General features: G+C 37.5%; 1 protein-coding gene across 2 annotated transcripts; it reads right to left on the reverse strand.

The window, feature by feature from the left end:
- Positions 1-6,760: 6,760 nt before the first annotated feature.
- On the reverse strand, positions 6,761-18,498 carry tho2 (THO complex subunit 2-like protein). 2 transcript variants are annotated; one of them, XM_017625742.1, is made up of 21 exons: positions 18,374-18,498; positions 17,925-18,308; positions 17,682-17,847; positions 15,758-16,005; positions 15,564-15,697; positions 15,252-15,499; positions 15,036-15,179; positions 14,425-14,975; positions 14,167-14,353; positions 13,833-14,104; positions 13,647-13,764; positions 13,226-13,570; positions 12,878-13,162; positions 12,607-12,812; positions 12,448-12,550; positions 11,613-12,387; positions 10,834-11,550; positions 10,691-10,743; positions 7,261-7,438; positions 7,137-7,186; positions 6,761-7,057 (listed from the first exon to the last, which is right to left on the reverse strand). In XM_017625742.1, the coding sequence occupies exons 2-21, from the start codon at positions 18,296-18,298 to the stop codon at positions 6,929-6,931; spliced, it is 5,283 nt and encodes a 1,760-aa protein (XP_017481231.1). In that variant the 5' UTR covers positions 18,299-18,308; positions 18,374-18,498; the 3' UTR covers positions 6,761-6,928. The 2 variants fall into 2 exon arrangements, with proteins under 2 accessions (XP_017481231.1, XP_017481230.1); XM_017625741.1 differs by having other exon boundaries at positions 17,925-18,498.
- Positions 18,499-20,542: the final 2,044 nt, after the last annotated feature.

Consider the following 20,542-nt stretch of genomic DNA (forward strand, 5'->3'; position numbering starts at 1 on the left):
AGGTTGAAGTTGGGTTACCCTAAGCGGAGCTGACTACGCAGCTCCAGCCATCAAACGATTAGAGACCGGTCTTCCCAGGCGTCTTACCCTCGTTTAAGCCCCCAATACCTCCTATCAATGGCGGTCTCTTCACTGCCTTGCCTGAGGCTATAACAGTAGTAGTTTTTTTTTTGGAGAACCGCTCTCCTTATTTGAGTTCTTGTTAGAAATTTAACTCATAATTTTTGATGCCACGAGTGTCAGACAATGGAGGTCCGCCTACGCAGATGTCCGTATGCACGGTACGGTTAGATAGAACCGGAGATCGCCAGGTATGCAGAGCACTCCGTTCGAGACTGCGTTAGTTATTAGTCTAGGTTTCCAGCCAGGTTGAACATCAGCACGGGTCGTCTAACACCTTTTTCCAATCCAGAGCTGTTTTAAAGAGCTTTTTAGCTCCTCCCTCACCTGCATAGGCCACGATCAAAAACGATTTCCATATGACTAGGTTATTGAGGAGCTTAAGCACGTCGCACTGATTTCCGATCTTAGCTGGACACCATTCTGACATCGAATAGAAGTCGATAGTTGGCATCCTCGTGTATACAGATTTTGTTAAAGGGTAAAATATATTTTTATAAAAAAGTTATTAAAATTAAATACCAAAAAAAAATAATAATTGTTAAAGCTTGCCAATATGTGGTGCGCTTATAATTTTGACACGCTGTTGCTTGCATTTTCTTTTGCTATTTTTAATTGTAGTTGTTTGTTATTAATTAAGAAAAAACTGTATCAAAATAAAATAAATCAAGTTCTGTGAAAAAAGTTCAATTCGGTTCGTTGCTCATCATACAACAGCCGACAGGGCGTATGCGTAATATTTTAGCTTTTTTAATTGCTGTTCAATACGCAAACAACAATTTAAATAAAAACAAAAATTATTGCACACCTTACCACCAACGCTATGCACATTTACATACACATACATACATATCATTTGAGACGTCTGCGACCAACCAAACAACCAACCACCCACCCACCCACACGCATTTAAAATCATATCATTTTGTCAGGGTTAATCACTTGCACCGCAGCACCAACATAACCAACGAAAAAAAGCATAATCGCATGCAATCCGTTAGCATAAATTGAACAACTACTCATATCAATGTTAAAAGTTGCCTTAGAACAAATGTTTTTTTTTATATATATAATACCACAAAAAAGTGTCACTATAATAAAATAAATAAATGGAAATAAAGTTTTGGAAGAACATTTATGAAAAAAGTTAATTTAATAATGTGTAATAACAAAGCTATATATAATACATTTTAAAATGAAATACGAAATAAAATTATAAAAGTTAGCAGCAATGGTAGTTCGCAAATACTCAAAAGTAGCTTAGAAGGAAATATTTAGATAAATAAAAACTAATAATTTGTTAGTATTAATTTAGTTATATGAAAGCGATTAGAGAATAAACAACAATAAATGTGTGAAAATAAAAACTGGAGTAAGATGCGTATAGTGCTGCTTAGTTTTTACTAGGAATTAAAATGTCAGAATTTTATCTTTCGAAAGTCTATGGCGAGTTGAAAGCCAGTTGCCAGAATTGCACTATTAAAATGGAAATACAACTAACGGGTTTAATAATTTAAATATATGACAATTTATACAGAATTTTTAGACTCTTGCGTTTTTTATCGGTTTGGCCCAAGACCTTTGGCAAAATGTAGACTAATTCTTCGACTCTTCTTCCTTTGTGCTCGTGGACGCCCTACATTTCGTTTTCCCCTCATGCGCCGAGTTGAAGGATCCTTTCGCCGTCATGCATGAGCGACAACATTTCCATCCAGCTTAATCGTTGCATTTTTGAGGCGTCGCGCGGTTGCATTTCGGCGGAAAAATACAGTTTTTTGAACATTCAATTCTTATATTTGAACGGTTTAGCCTTATAGAGCAATAAAAAAAGTATGTTCAGACAGGCCGCTAATAGCGCGATTAGCCAAGCTTTCTTGATTAATTGAACTCGATTTACCACAGAATTAATTGAGTGATAATTGAATGAATTTTTCATGTAACCTTGCTGCATATGATTAGTTTTGACTTTGTTTATTGAACAAATAGCAATCAGCACTAGTCCACTTTTACAGCTGATATTCCATCAGGGATAAAAAGTCTAATTTTCAAATTGTACCTAATCTGCGGTACCTAAATGTACCTTAAAAGTAAATATCTGACGTTTTAAAAGGAAATATGTCATCAGCCCTATTTTGCATTTCGACTCGAATCGAAATTTTCTCCGTTTGGCAACTTTGGTATTCTGCGTTCCGTTTCCTTTCGATCAATCTTCGAAATTTTACTCGTTCTCCTCTTCAAGCAATAACGCCGCGGCTATGGATTTCATTCGTATAATTATGTTTCCACTTAAATTAAGAGCAAACAAAATTTTATTTTTAAATTACACCAGAGAATGAGTTGAAATGTGAATAAAAATGATTTCCTGACTACTTCCAAATTTACCTAAAATGTGTTTGTACCGTATGTACTTTCAAACTGAATAAAGGTACAATTGTACGAACTTTTCCATCACTGTAGCGAATGGAGCAGCTGACTGCGTGTCGCTAATCGGGCATCTGACTGTGTGTGAACGCTAAAAAGCTGATTGAGATTTTAGTTCAACTGAGCAATGTGTTTTTCTAATAACTATTGTTTTGAGTGATTTTGTTATATGTTCATATGAACTGTATATGAACATAGCACTTATGAGCATATAGCATTATCTTGTCACAATATAGAGAAAATATAAAAAAAAACAAAAATGATACTTTATAAATGCCGACTTTGACACATCTGATGAATAAAAACTTTATTCCCTCGGTTTACCTTCGTGTTCTAGCTATAGAAATATGTAAAACCGAAATCTTTTCTTTAGATTTCTGAAAAATTGGGATATTTGCGACATTAAGAAAAAAAAACTTGATTCAAATGATGGTATTTATAGCATTTTTAAGGCGTTTTTGAGGTAAAGTTCGCACGAGAAGTATGCGTTAAATAGTCCAACCGCGCCCATTATTACAAACATATGTACCACATTTCTGAGTTTTATATTTATTGGTGCTCTTTTAATGTCATTTAAGGCATTTTTGAAGTTATGGACAAAACACCAGTCACGTCCATTTTTCGCTTAAGCCCTAAGCCAACTTCTTAAAATTTTTCCCAAAATATGGGGCGGGCTGCACCACTGTGCGTCGTTAAAAAGCACGTACTCTTCGTCATTCCCTTTTTCTTTTCATTATTCGTGGTCCCGAATATATGGTCACTGATCTTACAACGAATAGCAATGTACATTTGTACAACAAATAACGTTTTACAGAATTTCAAAAATAGTATGTATGACTTTTTGCATCTAACTCCAGTCATTGTGTACCGCGTATTATTATTAGTAGTAAATGTTGTTTAGAATGAAAACAAAAAAACAACAAGATGCATACCTAACTGTTGTAGTTAAAAACAACACAAAACAACAAATATGTATACTAAATAAAATAAAATAGCCCAAAAACGAATTAAAAGTATATCTACAAACATTCATACACGTTTACATACTATTGTAGCAAGCCGAGCAAGCACAAATGGTAAACTAGAAATAAATACAAATTATGTATAACTAATATATGAGAATAATTGTTATTTGCACACAAAACAAGTAATAAATAGAACGAGAGTTTTAAAATAAAATAAAAAAACTGCAGTTCTCTTTTGATAATTACACAGTTTTTTTATGACTTTTATTTTTTAAATTTATTTGGTAGTTAATTCGTTTAACAGGAAAAAAATTTAACAAGTAATTTTTTAGCAAAAAATCATACAAAAAAAATATTACGACTAGGATGTCCCTATCAACAGTTTCAAAAGCTCTTTTCAAATGCACAAAAACTGACCCCCCCTCTCCCTCCCCGAAATGTAGCATGTCCGATAAAAAGATGTTAATAACCAGGGTTAGAATTTTGAACTTGAAAAAAAAGGCAAAATGAGCTTTGAAAAAAGGCAAAAAAAGACAACATAATTTTTAAATTTTGTTATGCACATACCTTTATGTAAAATATGCATGTCCAATTAAATATATGTGACCTGGGCTCGAATCGTCACATACGATATCGTACTACTCGTCACGTAAAAACACATTTTTCGGATTATGACATACGCGAACGTACCATTCAACTTATACTGCCTGACGTATCACGTAATTTTCTTTCGTATCGTTTTCGATCCGTGAACGGATGTCACGATTCGAGCCCTGGTCTACGGAAAGGGGGCTTAGGTGTCAAAAAATCAATTTTCACTTTTTGGTTGATTCGGATGGAAGATGAGATGCTTTTTCACGTGGTGAAAAGCAGAAAATCCTAACTTGCTTAGAAGTGTACTAAAAATGTAAAGAAAGAAGAGTAAAAACGAGTAAACGAAACGAGTTGCTTACTTTTAACAGCTTTTTAACAGAAAACTAGTTTTCGCGCGTAAGCTCCCTTTTCGTAGACCAGGTCACATATAAACAAGTAAAAAAGTCTAAGTAAGTATTCAATAAAGTTTTTTTTACCTTTCCGAAAACTATCGCAACGTGGTAGGCAGGGGTGATTTTACGCCTATTTCAAACATCTTCGCTAGAACGTTCAGTTAGACATAATGAGATAAACTTATATAGATATATGTGGGTGGCATCACGCCCGTTTTCCAAAATTCCATAATAATGCTACTTCTTTTCAAGGGATTGTAAAGTTATCGTCTTTAAATTTCGAAATATCGAAGTTTCAAGCATTTCTGAAATTCACCGTTATTGAAAAGTGAGCGTAATTCTAGTCGAATTTCAATGATTTTCAACGTTTTGCGTTTATGTGGCAAGCACAATAATCCTACCGAGTTTGGTACAAATTGGTCGAACGGTTATCGAGATACACATATGTGGTCATAAGTGGGCGGGGTCACGCCCATTTTCCAAAATTTGATTATAAGCGTACCGAAGATTTTGTATTTCTCTAAATTACCGTTATATGGGATGTAAGCGTGGTTATTGTCCGATTATAAAAATTTTCCGCCGTTTGGTACTATAAAAAAAACTAACCAAAATTAAGTAACAACAAAAAAATATTTTAAAACCTATCCAAAAATTTGGTGCGGCTATAATTTTTTTGGACTACTGTATATAAGTTGACTATGATTACTTGGCCGTGCTATCAGAGTAGCACAAAGCCAATAATATTTGACCTACAAACCAAATACGGACAGGAATTTCAACCCTATTTGTGTGAAATATTTTATTTTTATCAGTATTTTTCTTTTAAATAATCTATGCTGAAATAAAAGTGAAAATAAAAAAATATTTTTGGCTACGGCCCTGCTGTGGTGAGTTGAACGACAATTGCCAGAATTGCCCTGTAAGAAAAAATGGCCAACGAGAGCAAAATTTGATTCAGGTACTCACAATGTTATATATACGAACACCATTGATTGATCCTATTTTTATATTTGCTACCACCACTGCATATTAAGCTGGGGCTCATAAAGCAGTATGTCAAAGCTCTAGACAAAGATTACGATTGTTGCTAGTACTTGGAAAAGTTTCCTGCGATAAGTGATGTGAAGTAAAAAAAGAACGAATTTCCAATGGACCCCAAATTCGGACTTTATTTGAGGACGCAAATTTTGTTGAAAAAATGAACGGCATTGAGAGAGCCACTTGGGTATGTGTTAAAAATGTGAGACAATGACGTTCACAATACCATGGAAAAGCGATAATCGAATAATAGTCGTTTACCTACTACTAGTCGACACTCGCAATAGGGGTGTTTGTCTCGTCTACGTCAGATGGTTGTGATCCCAAAACGACATTCACAGGTCCAGAGTCAGTGTAAGCCGGGACCGACTCCCTGTTGCTGTTGCTGTTGTTGTTGTTGTTGTTGTTGTCGTTGCTGTTGTTGTTGTTGTTGTTGTTGTTGTTGGTGCTGTTGTTGTTTTGTGTTGTTGGTGCTGTTGTTGTTTTGTGTTGTTGTTGTTGTTTTGTTTTGTTGGTGTTGTTGTTGTTGTTGTTGTTGTCGTCGTTATTTTGTTGTTGTTGTCGTTATGTTGTTGTTGTTGTTGTTGTTGTTGTTGTTGTTGTTGGTTGTTGTTGTTGTTGTTGGTTGTTGTTGTTGGTTGTTGTTGTTGGTTGTTGTTGTTGTTGTTGTTTAGTTGTTGTTGTTTTGTTGTCGTCGTTGCTGCTGTTGTTGTAACAGCATACAAATTCCCCAGAGTTTGAGGAGAACGATGCTGGAGTGATAGTCCTTAGCCAGATATAAATCAATTCAGTCCTTTACATTAGCGGCTATATAAAACTAAATATCAATATTTTATGAAATAAAAAGCCGTATTTTTAATTTTATATCTAAAGCATTTTCATACGAAAATTCAACTTTATTTAGTGTAAACACACGTCTCTTGTCCTTTTCTACTATAATTTTTTTTTTTTTTACAATCACTTTAATTTTTGTTGACATTTTAAACAAATAATCTTACAACAGTGGACTATTGAGTAACTGAATTGGTGGCATTTATTATGTATTTCATTTTGAAATCGTTAAACTTGAATTCCAAACTACATACAAATAAAAGTTTACTTAAAACTTAAAAACGAATGTAGTAAAATAATTATTATAATTAAATTAAATGTTTTCTGTAGTTAAATTTTAATGGTTTGCTTTGATATTTTTGTTTTCTTCTTTGCCTTTTTGCTTTCATATAATTAAAATGTATGCACATGTATGTATAAGTAATTAATTTGAAGTTATTGTTTTTGCTGTATTTGATGATTTATGGTTGTTGATTAGCTGGATTGGTTTATCGCTGTCACTATTCTAGTTTAAAAAAAAAAAACCAAAACTTGTAGAACGCTTGCTGCTACTGCTGCTTCGACCATTTAGTAGCCTATGCGCGAACGCGCCGACTTTGAAGTGCCATACAAACGATCCTCACGTGTGCTGCGATCACGCTCGAATTTTTCATGCGAACGTTCACGGGTCTCGCTGCGCAAGTGGGGCGACTTTTCCTATAAATGTCGAATTGATAAAATATGTGTAAAACAGTTCACAATGGAAAACATATATGTATGTACAAAAGCTAGTTACCCTCGTATGATATTTATCGCGTTCACGCAAATCATCATCGCCATTTTGCACTGAAAAGAAGATGAAGAAAATTTGCGCTAGAGTTGCAGGGAAAAATATGTATTGTTGATCAACGCCTGCCTACCTTCCCTTCGCCGCTTATGCTCTGTGTTGGAGCTCTCCTCGAGTCGTTCGCGTTTGCGTCCCAATTTTCGTTCTTTACGTGCATCCTTCTCCTCTTCGGTTAGCTTTTCTTTGCGTTCTTTATTCTTAACACCACGATCTTTCTTTGTACTCTCAACCAAATCATCTATAACCTGTTTCTGCAATTAGACAAATATAAATTAAATCATATTTCTATAGCGCACCGCAAATCTCGACGTACTACTGCGTGTTGGTGTTTTGATCGTGTTTTTTTTGTTCTACAGGTTTGTTAGTTATATATAAACCTATGCGTGGCTAATTTGCATTATTAGTAAATAGCTTATTTATGTTTTACTCATTTTGCTTCTAACTTAATATGTTTTTCAATTACACTTTTCACCCACCCCCTACCCACTTACCAACCATTCGATCACTTCAGCTCGCTTATGACCAACGACAAAACAACAAAACAGCATAAGAAGAATTGGAAATGCAGGCAACGGAAAGAAAGACACCTCACAAAGTGTTTAGAAAAGAAATGTGGATATTGATGGGTTCGGGCAAGTCGATCGATTTTTAGTATTTTCTGTACTTGCAGGTCCAAACTAGCTGTTGTAGCCGCACTACCGACTCCTGCCTCAATCGGCTAGTTGTGATTTCCCTTCGTTGATTTGAATAGTAGAAAATATACAACTGGTTTTCAAATAAGATTAGAAATTAAAGCTGCGTCAGAGTAGTCGTTTGGTGCTGCGTTCCAAAGGTATTTTCTATTAGATGCGTACAATTCAGCTTTTCTTTGGTGTTGATTGTTTGTGTCTCCTTAGCTCCGTTACAGCATGCTAAATGAAGATTTACCGCAAGAAAAGTGACGAGTGATTAAAGACTCCCCAAAATTTTAATACTCCAACTGCTTTCAACAGCTCCGCCAAACTTTTTTGTTGTCCCAGGAATGGTTGTATTGAGTAAAATCTTCGCTGTTGTGTATTTAGAATAGATATATTATGGAACGGCAGGTTTCCAGCTTGCGAATCGGTTCCTTTTAGATGCTATTCAATTGCGGAATACCATTTTACTGCTTCTAACGCTATAACTAAATCCCGTTGTCGTCGTCCAAAGTCGTATCCATTGTTTCCTCGCAGTGCCTTTTCATTTATTTAATCAGCAGCTCTCTTTAAACGTTTCCAAAGTAACAGTAGTCTGATGTTCTGCAGATGCTCAAAGTCTCTTCCTTGCTCCCAGTTGTAAGCTGAGCTGAAAGTTGCGACTAATTCTGTTGAATAATGGCCGAAGTAGCGTTTTACCCTCATATGCACAGCAGTTGATGTGTTCCAATTGTTATTTATTGCCTTCTGGTGTAAGAAACTCCAAGTATGTTGAAAATGTGTATTCCCCTCTGACGGCTGGATTATAGCGATTCTTCTTAAAATTGTCAGCTGATGATCGTCTATCGGTAGATTGAGTGGTGAGGTAAAAACCGAGGAAAGCAATTTGCAGACAAGCACCGTATGAACTACGTAGCCTCTTGAATTTTAATAAAGACTACGAGCTCATACAAGACTTGAATGTTTTTTAAGGGATCCAAATTATTGTTATGTTTGTTGTTGTTGTTGTTTCAGCAGAAGTGACAAATGAAGTTTATTATTTGATGTGTTGAAAATATATTCGAGTTGGAGAAGGTGAATTCGATTCAGTTTGATGTGCCGAGTATTTGCGTATAGATAGCTAGCTATTCGTTCTTCCCTCAATGAGTATGGATGTCGGTGATATGTGGACGGAATGATTTAAGTTATTCCCTAAGTCTTTATGGACGTGAGTAGTTGTCGGAAGTTCTTTTATTACTCTTTTATTTCGGATTAATTAACCTCTTAGGATAGTTAAAGTTGATTTATTATTTATATTCCTCCTGTCTGGTTCAAGGTCCTCGTTGAAGTCCATGGCAATCATTAACCCTGGCAATTTGTTTAGTTCCCCTCGACGGTTCTCTTAAAATAAAGTTTCCTTTCATTGTAGTGTTTGGAAATGCTTCAAAATCAGTGTACGCCCGCGTTGCCGCAAACCATTCGATTTTTGCCGCTAATGAGCTGAAGTCAAGGTCCTAAGGCGGGTTTCTCCGCCTCAATTTTCATTCAGCAATCGCAAGATTTCTAGCCAAGAAAAAGTTCCTTTAGTTGTTTTAGTTCCCTTTGAATGTTTTAAGCGTGGATTTTTCATGGTTTCATATTCTCTCCGATACATTTTGCTGGCGTCGAATTGTTTAATACGCCGCTGTATATCCTCGAGGTGGACGCCAAATCTTATTACTGAATGATTGCATGCAGTGCGTTGCATATAATTAATGGATAACACATCCTTTCAGCTTGCAGTAGTCCACTGTCGCTCTGGCAGTTATGGAAGGCGTCGTGCGAATTTTCGTGTTGCTTTTCAAATTTGTCACAGAAACAAGTACATTTCGTCGATACTTTAATAATACTTATTGACTAGGTAATATGCTTAAGTAAGAGGTTTGTTATAATTAAGAAATTCCTGAAGTTTTTGACTCAATTTGTTTTAAACAGTATCTGTTAATATTATCACATTTGAATGCGCCTTCAAGTTTTTACAAAAAAAAGTGTGTATGCAAATGTATGTATGTACATATATATTACACATTTAGTACATTACTTTTATAATTCTTTTTCTATACATTATATAACCTACAACCTAAATTTGTGTAACAGTTCCATAATTCTTTTTTTTTTTTAATTTAGATGCTCATAATTTCTTAAACTAAATTCGCTAAATTCTTAATAATTTTCAAAACCTCAAAAGGTCCATATTCATACAAAAAAAATCACATATGCTAACCCTCAAAATATAGAAACAAGTTAAATTTCATACAAATAAATTAATCTACAGCATCAAAATCTACAGTGTCTACTCCTCTTGAGCATGTGTGCGCGCGCGGTGGTATTTATTTGCATCAATGGCAAGACTTATTTTCACTTTAAGGTGTTGATTTATTCACAAAGCCTCGCGTGTGCTTTTAAAATCGACTGTTTACTTATGGATGCGCTGCTTCGTTTGATTGACGCAAATGGATTACAATTATTTTTTGATTTTTTTTTTTGTTTGCTGTCCACAGTAGTTTAAAGCTGATTTGTTATTGATAACATTTTTTTTTTAGGTTTTGCTTTGTTTCTGCTCTTCAATTCGTTTGCTAACATCACTACCAGTTACTGTTGCTGTTTTTGTTGTTGTAGTTGTTAAACGCGCTAGTATCACAAAGTTGTGGCAGTGGTAATTTGCTGTTGTGTTTAGCATTTCTATTATACACAACTGTAATGTCGATTTAGTTGTCTTTATTTGACCCTTCTGCTGCGTCTCCACATAAAGGCCGCCTCCCTCTCTCTCTCTCTTTGTCTTAGCAACTACGTTTGCACCAAAATACTAACCTTTGAGTTTGACGAAGAAGTTGTCGACGATTCCACTTTGCGGCGTTTCGTATCTGTGAAGAAAGTTGTACAAAATTAGCACATAGCATTACAATAAAATCAGACTAAAATAAGTTGATAACCTATTTGCGGCCATCTCTTACCTTTTTCATATTCAATAACATCCTGACTGCGTCGATGCATCGACGATCCGTTGCTCTCATTCGATACCGAACTTAAATCCCTAGCACGTTCACGCTCTCGTTCCCTCTCTCGGTCACGTTCGCGTTCGCGCTCGTATTCATGATGCTCATGCTTGTTTTCCACTATCTCAATATGTTCTACAGCTGGTGATTCCAAGCGGTAACGTTCTTCACCACGTCGCTTTTCGCGTTTGGAACGTGTGGAAATTATCGTATTACTGCCACTAGTCACACTGCTACCGACGCCACCACCGCCTCCAGCACCACCGCCGCCGGACAGCTCCAATTCATCATTATGACTGCGATGTTCACGCTCACGCTCTCGTTCACGCAACTCTCGCAATTCACGCTCACGCTCACGTTCACGTTCGCGTTCCCTTTCACGTTCCTTCTCACGCTCCCTCTCTCTTTGCTCGCGCTCACGTTCTTTTTCGCGTTCCCGCTCCCGTTCACGCTCACGCTCACGCTCGCGTTCGCGTTCACGTGTACGTTCCTCCTTCTTGACGTCCTTCAATGAACGGCTGCTACTACGCCGTTCACTGTGTTCGCTGCGATCGTTGATCACAATTGAAGTGGTGGATCTCGTTTCCAACTCATTGCTTGAAGCAATGCTTGTCACAGGCTCGCGATCCATTTTAATGACCTGCTTTGGGGCTTTTTCTTTTTCGCGTTTTTCCGCTGTAAAGTGTTTATTATTTTAACCATTCAAATAGTATGTAAGTAGCACTCATAGAACTTACCACTCTTCACATCGCCGTTGCTCACTTGCTTTGCCAAAACGGGCGTTGTTTCATGTTGTGCAGTGGGTATTTGCTGCACTACTGGCGCTGGTTTGGGAGTAGTTTCTACCAAGTTAATTATATTCGTTATCGCTGTTACATTATTGGTCGTTGCTGCAGTGACCACACTAGCTTGCGTGCCTGCGCTAGCCAATGGTACAGTGGCTGAAGCGGCTGTTGCAACCGTTGCTGTCGCAGTAGCCGATTCAACACGCAACTGTCGCTCAGTAACCTGATGAAAATCGCTTTCCTTTATCATCTGTGCAGCCTTCGTTTTTAGCTGTCCAATATAACTTGAGGCAATCACAAACAAATCGGGACGCTTACTTTTCTCTTCTTCACGCACTTTCTCCACTTTTCTTTCAATGATTTGGGCAAGTTTAGCCAGTACTGGATAATGCGGTAGTATGCGCATGAGAATGATAAGTGCGTTACGTATTTGCATATAGTCTTTAGAGTCCAAACAGAATACGATTGCTTTGGTAATTTTATAATGCCATTTATGACAGACATGACGATAGTTTTCATAGCCAACATGATCGTTTGCCTCGGAAAATTGATTGCTGACACGGAATTTGGTAACAAAGCCAGGATAGTTGGCACATTCCTTATTGAAAACAGCCTGATCGGCATGCCAACGCATTACGGTTTCCAGCATGGCACAGAGAAAGCGACCATAGCGGGTGGCCTCGTTTTCGGTGCAGGACGTCACGGAGTAGGTGATGTCGCAAAATATCTAAGAACAGTTTTGATGACTTAAGGTTTAGGAATAGTTGTAGGAAAACCACTGACTCACCCGATCGTAGCATAGGAGTGTGGAGAAATTAGCAGCTTTTAAATTATGTATGGTGTGTACGAATTTAGCGCAGTAGAGGGCATCGAGGGCAGTAAAGGTGCACCTGTTTAGTAAATTGTGTGAAAAATAAGTTCCTTCTTTGAATGCATAAATCGTTACCTTGGAAAGAGACACAACTGCAGGAATTGTGTTATGGTTTCATTTTTTGCTGATTTGGCAGAACGCGATAGAAACCAGTTGTCCTTTTGTTGTTGCAAACGTTGTAAAATCTTATCAACATGCTCCTGCTGTTTTTTGCGCTCATCCTGCAATTTATCCATCAAAGCAATGTAACGTTCCTGCTCTTTCTTATTCTTTGAGGCATTCTGTAAGAAAATATTTTGCTCGATGGATTGAAATTATTATATTACAATTATTTTCGCAAAAATACCGAATCCTTTGAGTCTGCAGCTTGTAGTGAAAGTTGTTTCAACTTGGATATTTCCTTCTGATAACTATCGGCGGGCACTTGCAAATCATACATACTAAGCGACCAGAAGGTCACCAAAAACTGTGGACTAATATCCTCCCACACTTTTGGACCATGCAATGGACGCACTGATTCCACAATCGGATTCATAATTAAATTAGTGGCTTCCAGATATTTTTGTAATTTTTGATTAGTTGTCAATTTTTTGGCATTGGGATCAGCCTTGCGTAACTGATCGTACTTTTGCTGTTGAATAAAACTAAATTAGCTTAAAATTACTCTAGAAAATTCTTTGTCTCATGCATTTACATTAATTTGATGCGTAAACATTGGACGTGCCAAGAAGAAGGCCACATCTGCATTGATGTGATACTCTTGCAACATGGCAATGATCGATGGCAAACGTTCGACATATTCATCCACCGAGTAGGTGGAACCAAGGAATGTTCCAAATTGTACTAAAGTATCCTGGCATTGATCGTAAAGCTTGCCAACAAGTTTCAAATGGCTTTGCGCCGTTTCACGATAGATTACGCAATGTTTTTGCTGTGCCATAAGCAAGCAAATGGCGACAGCTAAGTCGTTGTTGGCGAGCGCATCCTTCAGGCGCTGTGAAGATTTCTTCGTATTACGCACTTGGCTAAAGTAGCCGGCCTGAAAGTTGAAACAAAAATTTTTGTTATTTACTACATAAAAAGGTGTTAGCTTCAAAGGAGCATTTAGCACACACCTCGCCGCGGAGCAATTCACCACCGCACATGGCATTCAAATGCTCATTAGTCATTTCTTCAGCCGATTCGACTCCGGCCATTTTTTGCACAATTTCCTTTAAGATTAGCAGATCCAAGCTGTTTACAAGCGCGTTAAAAATGAATTCAACATATTCTTTATTAAATTGATTTATTTTAATACAAACCTCTTTTGCGATTTCAATTGGTTAGCTACATATTGCAACAGGCCACTCAGTTCGATGTTATACTTTTTAAAGATTGCACCACAAAAGGAAGCTAAACTTTGTAGCCACAGTGAAATCGAAGTGCCATCGTGCTTGAAACGATCCCTATCAGCCATGGCTAGCGCCTCAATGAGACAATAACCCAAACAGTCAAACGAAAGAGATGTGAGATATTTTAATGAATCCACGACAGGACCAATTAAGTTATCATAGATTTGAATTTGCATTAAGATCTACAAGCGAAAATACTTTACGTCATTTTAAGTTATTGGGGTTAAGTTAATTTAAAACGTACATAGTCAAAGAGGAAGCCTGGCGCGCAATGACTATGTTTGCCAATCAGACGTCCCACTGGCTTCACATTCTCCTTACTGACGCGCTTCATCAGCGCTTTTATATTTTTGTGTGCCAAACCTCGGCGTCTTATTAGAAGTGGATGCACTTGATATGTGTCGTTCTTCCAACGGGCATATAAACTATAGCTGTTCCGCAAAACAAAACAAAAAGAAAACTTGGCAAAATACTTTAAAACTATAAATGAAATATCATTTACCGAAAGTGGTATGGAAAGAATTTCAACACGGTCCAAATCTCTTCAGCCATTGGACAGTTACAGTCAAGATAGGAAAGCGCTGGCAATATGGCTGCGTCCATAATAGTCATCACCTCAAAGTAGAGCGTTTCCGATTCAGTATTCGGTGTAGGAGCATTTAGACTATCCACACCCATGTCGGTCATTATTGTGCGTAAAATGCGTATAAGTTTATACATAAGCACTGTATCGAAATGCAAGGCGGGTCCAAGTGCAATCACCATTGGTATGGTGTAGTTGCGCATTTGAGAAAATTCACGTGCTTGCAATTTTTGAAGCAGTTTTTTGTCATCACTCAATTTTGTACGACGCATATTAGCTTTGAAGCATTTCTCTGTGTACACATAATCAATGGAAATGTGTATAAGTTCGGCGAGCGCACGTGCGATAGGTTCATGTACTATAACCGATTGCTCAGGTAATTTTTTGATAATCTTCAAGGCGTTTTCCCAATCACCTACTCTGAGTAATCCCTCACACAAACCGAATTTTTGATTAGCATAGTATTTTTCCTACATAGTTAGAGAGCGGTTAGCGAATTTGTTTTACATTTGTTTTTCAAAACAAGTTACCTCATCATATGGCTTCTCCATTTCGGGCTCGACATGTTCCTTATCCTTATTCGTTACAATTATATTCAATTTACGCACAAATTCTTTTGCCTCGGTGAGGTCGCTCTCCCATTCGCTAATTATAGTTTTATCGACAGGTGTGAGCTAAATAAATAAATAAAAAAAATAAAACTAATGGTGCCACATTCTATCTAAAAAATATGAAATTTTACACACCCATTGATAGATATCATGAAGCTCAATGACACCGTACTTTAACAACAGCGAACAAACGTGGAAAAGTGATCGTGGCGTTCGCGTTTCAGCGAAGTAACGAAACTTATAACCGAGTACTTCACATATAATTGAACCAGTTGGCATGTACGCACGTAGCAATGGTATAAAAAGATGCCTTCGTTCTGGGCGTGTCTCAAATGATTCAATTATTATATCAAGTACACGATTGGGATCCAAATTGAAGCAGCCTGTATTTAAGTAAGGATGATTTTTGTTTTATAATTGTATTGTACATTTTTTTATTTCATGTACCTATGAGTGATTTAATGATATCCATTATGCTTGTTGCAGTCACGCCTTCCTCAAAATCCTGATTTAACTCAGTTATTAGCTTGGCGTAGCCTTCACTCTCCTCGCGAAAGAGATTAAAGCGGCGTTGTTTATAACTGAATGCATTGGATAAATATGAATTAAATACACACACTCTATAACGGTATCATACTCACTAAAGCTTAGTTTTTATTTTGATAAATTTCGTGTAGAACACCTTATTCTTTACGATTCCTACATCCTGCAGGGTGTCTATTTCTAAACGCTCCTTTATCAACTTATCCGAGATCACTTTGTCGAGATCTTTTACAATCTGACTGAACATGAGACGCTCCTCCTGTATGCCATCGGTCATTAGTGAAGTTTCTGCATCCAATATATTCACAATGTCCAGAATAACGGATGGAAAATCAGTATGCAGTGCCTACGGTGATAAGACAAGAAATATTAAAGCTTCCATCTTAACGTACATATCTTGGACTTATATTCAATACCCTACAACTTTCAAAAAAATTGAGAGTCTGATGCAGTGGACGTTCAGAGTTCTTAAGTAGTTTTTTATTAAGCTCTAACGGGTTTCAAATTAAAATTTTACTTTTACCTCCGCTGATTGTAAGTTTTTGTTGTTTTTCCCCAATATCAGTGAAAATATACTGGTTACTAGATAATTAAAAACGATTTGTCTTTAGAAGTTCTGACCATTTATTTTTTAACAACAACAAACAAAAACAAAACAACAACAAACAATTTTCGAACATACTTTGTATGGAAGAAAATGCGTAGCATCGTTAGCAAAAAAATTCTCAAAAATCAAGGAGAAATTCCGATTAAAATGTTTGAAATTTTGATGACCGTTTTTCCCAAATTTGTCGAATTATTATAAATTTTGTACAGAGTTTAAAACTTTGAGTTTAAGGATTTTCGTTCCTAAAAAAAAATTTATTAAAATTAATAAATAAAAATGAAGCGATGCGTACATGTCCGACGATAGCGCTAGAAGTAGTCCTCGACCTCGAGCCTTTTCACATAACCATAGAGCAGGTAGCCAAAAGAACTCTGCTTTGCTTTGATAGAGAGGGATGTGGAAAAGGTAAGGTCATATCCTCTATGAATATGGAGAAGCTAGGGTCCCCTCTCCCGCTTGCTATTTTCCCTAGAGATGATATGGGAGAAATCATAGTATTTGAGAAGAGATTTAAAATATAGCTATCACCGCCTTCGAGAGATTACTTCCGGGTTGCACACTGCACTGCTGCACAGATGGCTTGAAGACCCCAGAAGGAGTAGGGGCTGGAATATTTACGTCCAGAACCAGAATGTCTGTTTCTATGGAGAAATATCCGAGCATTTTCCCAGCAGAAGTCTATGCCATCTTTCTATGTGCGGAGACAATCATGAGGGTAGAGGGTACAGAAATGAGAGAATTATAATGCTGAACGATAGTCAGGCGGCAATCAGCGCTCTTCTATCCTACGCAGTCAAATCTTCGTTGGTCCTTGAGTGCATTAAGAAGCTAAACAGCTTTGGCAGACACAATAACATCAGGTTAGCGGTGCAAGAGGAATGCGCCAGGCAAAGAGTTTACTGGGAGGATTTAACAAGAAGAGATTCCAAAGCTTAATAAACCTCCCAAAAGAGGCATATGGTCTAATGATGTTCGCAGGTTCGGCGACTTGACCACCGAGTGTGATGCAGTCTGCAGAAGACGTGGGAGGAGTCTAGGCTCGATGTGGCCACAGCTTGAACACATCCACTCCCTACCCCCAAAGGCGCTATTGTACTTTTTGAAGGATCTGGGCTTACATGAAGTGATGTGAAGAGAAGAGGGCACAATAGATGACAACAACAACAGGTCGCAGTGCACACCTCATGTTAATATCCTTCTAATATCTGGGGGTTATAATCCCTAAGCGGGGCCGAAGGCCGCCTACACAGAAAGAAGTTCTGCGCGAAAATACTTTGGTCAGCATAGCTGGATCAAGAGCCAGAAACTACATTTTGTGAAATTTGCAGATAAGAAGGTATTGAATATTAGTCCTTGATATGATTTTCTTCAAAAAAAAAATCAGCGCATGCACATGTTCGCACTAATTTACTCACCACAACATCTGCCAAAGTATTCAGCACTGTATCTTTCTTCAACGTGCAGCGTAATCCATGCCATAGTAGATCGTAGATTGCCCTAGATATCCCAAATTTGAACTCGTCATTTTTCCCAAAAATCGGATTATCATTTTCCTTCACTTGTTGTTTTAAGAACTTCAAACTAAAATAAAAATTTTTTCGTTTAAGCAATGTTGTAGTAAACGCATATCACTCCTTTCATTATTTCCGGTCACATACAATTCACTCTTCCCCGTCTTTTCAAAGTTTTTAAATACATCCGCACTGAGCTTTACGTCCATCATGATGTGTCTTAGGCGTCCCGCAGCTGTTGCAGTGCTCGCTGATGTTGCAAAGGTGGTGGTGGCGGCGGCTGCAGCGTCTAGGGCTCCTGGAGCACCCGTACGGTTGTTGGTTGTCAAGGCACTATCACCACTTTCAATGAAACTGCTTGTGTTATGTGCACTTTTTCTGTCCGCATACGGCGTTATTCCTGTTGTAGATACACCGCTACTGGCACCACCAACACCACCGCTTCCACCTTTCGCCGTCGTCGATGTACCTGACCCTGTCACAGCCGTCTGCGCCTTCGTTGAAGTCCGCAATCGCCTCATACAGTAATTACTAGAGAAGTCGAAAAAACAATATTTTTAAAGCAGCGTCAGAAATGCGCTACAAGTTTTTTTCACAATTTTCCCGGAAATTTTACACAAATTTTGCACGATTTTCCTTAATTAAAAGGGCGAGAATTCGATAGTGTACCACAAATTGAGCGTTTTGGCTGTCAAAAAAATAATTCCTATAGCCCTTGACAGCTGTCAAATTAAAGAAGAAGCAGAGAATAATCGCATGGCTGGGTTGGGACTTCACTAAGAAATGAAATTAATCAAATAAGAAGAAACGCTTATTTTTATAGCAATGCCAAATAAGAGTTGCGATCCCGTACGAGTCCGGATTAGTCAGAAATAGTCAGAATCAGTCAGATTTTACTGGAAATCGATCCCGTACTCGGTTCTCTGACTATTGAGAGGACAAAAAAAGAGAGTAAATACGGTTCTCTCTATGTCAGAAGTTACCAGTTTTAAGAGCGAAATACACCACACAAGCGGTTTGACAAACCAAGCGAAATTTCCCTTTGCTTCAAGCCATTTGTGCTGTGTATGGGGGTGTTTGAAGGTTTGACGGCGGTTTGTCAAACCTTCAAACACCCCCATACACAGCACAAATGGCTTGAAGCAAAGGGAAATTTCGCTTGGTTTGTCAAACCGCTTGTGTGGTGTATTTCGCTCTTTAGTCCGAGAATTTTTTGCTGGTAAATTCTGGTAAATGTGTCAAACGATCAGCTGTAGTGTGTTTGGCAACCAAATTGTAAACAAAAGAAAATTGCACTCTGCTAATTCATGTTGAAAAGTATTTAATTACTTGTTTAAGTGGATTCTAATGAATTTGAAAGTATTTTTGGTTATTTACATGTGTGAGCCGAGTGTGTTTATATACAAACCAAGCAAAAGTTTACAACCAAAATTTGGAGGTTATGTTGAAGTTGACAGAAGTTACAATTTTTTACTAGAAAGCGATCCCGTACTTTACAATGTTACTCTCTCGCTCTGAGCGAATATTTATTTTTTGACAGTTTAACTAGTCCGAGTCCGAGGAATACGGGATTGCACCTAAGAAATGTAAAACTATTAAAATTAGTAATTAATTGTTAATTTTTTCCAGCTTGAGTTGTGTATCATCAAAAAATTAAAGGCTATTCATGTTCGGCTTTGAATAGCAACAGCTGTTTTGGAAGAGTTCACACTGAGAGGCAGTGATTGAACTTTTTCAAAAAATATCGATACTAGTACCAAAGAACGTAGATAACAAGAAGGACAACTCGTTATAATTGTAGCGAAAGTGACTAACAGGGACGTGTCTTCTCTTTTCATCCAATTAAAAAACATACTAGAGCAAAAGAGAAGGCACGTCCCTGTTATTCACTTTTGCTAGTACTCATTTAGAATACTCTAAAAAAGAATAGACACCATTACTCATAATACTCGATAAACACGTACTACAACCATTTTTAAGCGAAAAGTGAAAAGTAAACGAAAATCAGATTGCTTTGACCTCTTCCTATTTGTAAGTTGAATAGTCTGGGTCAAGGTGTATTAAACAAGGTGGTGTTGGGGCGACAGCTGAGTTTTTCGCCGTGGAGGCCATTACGTCAAAATGATGTGTTTGTTGTAACTCATACCAATGACAGTATGGACATCAGCGTATAATTTGTTAGTGTAATTTTTTACTTATATACGGCCAACACCACCTTGTTAAATACGCCTTGGTCTGGGTTCAGACGGGGCTACTTTTGTCGCGGCAACTCGTTACTTGTGGGAGAGGGAGTGACGGGAGGAAGGCGGAAGAGCACTGAGTTGCTCGTGCTCGGGCAACACGCTTTGTGCTCTCGTTCGTCTGAGTAATTCTAGTTGGCAGTTCACAGCTGACAACAACAATTGGGTACAAAGGAAATGCTCTGTGTGAACGCGAAGGGCAACACTAAAAGAGAAGTTGCCGAAAATGGGCAACAAAAGTTTCTTTGTGTGAATCTAGACATATACTGCGTTTATACACACGTCTTATTTGCAAATAACAATTTGCAAAATGGTAAACTTTGCCGTATAGACGCTGAGTTAATTTTTAATTTGCAAATAACTAAATAACGCAAATAAGTATTGATTAGTGATAGTATTTGCAAAGAGCGCGAGACGCCGCCATTTTTAGGTTTATTTTCTTTTTCGATGTACATCTTATTGCCTTTTTATAATCAAGACGTTGCCATTTTTAATTTTATTTTTTTTTTCGATGGTCATATTATT

The sequence above is a fragment of the Rhagoletis zephyria genome, unplaced genomic scaffold (genome assembly GCF_001687245.7).
Source record: "Rhagoletis zephyria isolate East Lansing unplaced genomic scaffold, Rhagoletis_zephyria_1.1 Rzeph_scaffold_04206, whole genome shotgun sequence".
Classification (NCBI taxonomy): Eukaryota; Metazoa; Arthropoda; class Insecta; order Diptera; family Tephritidae; genus Rhagoletis; species Rhagoletis zephyria.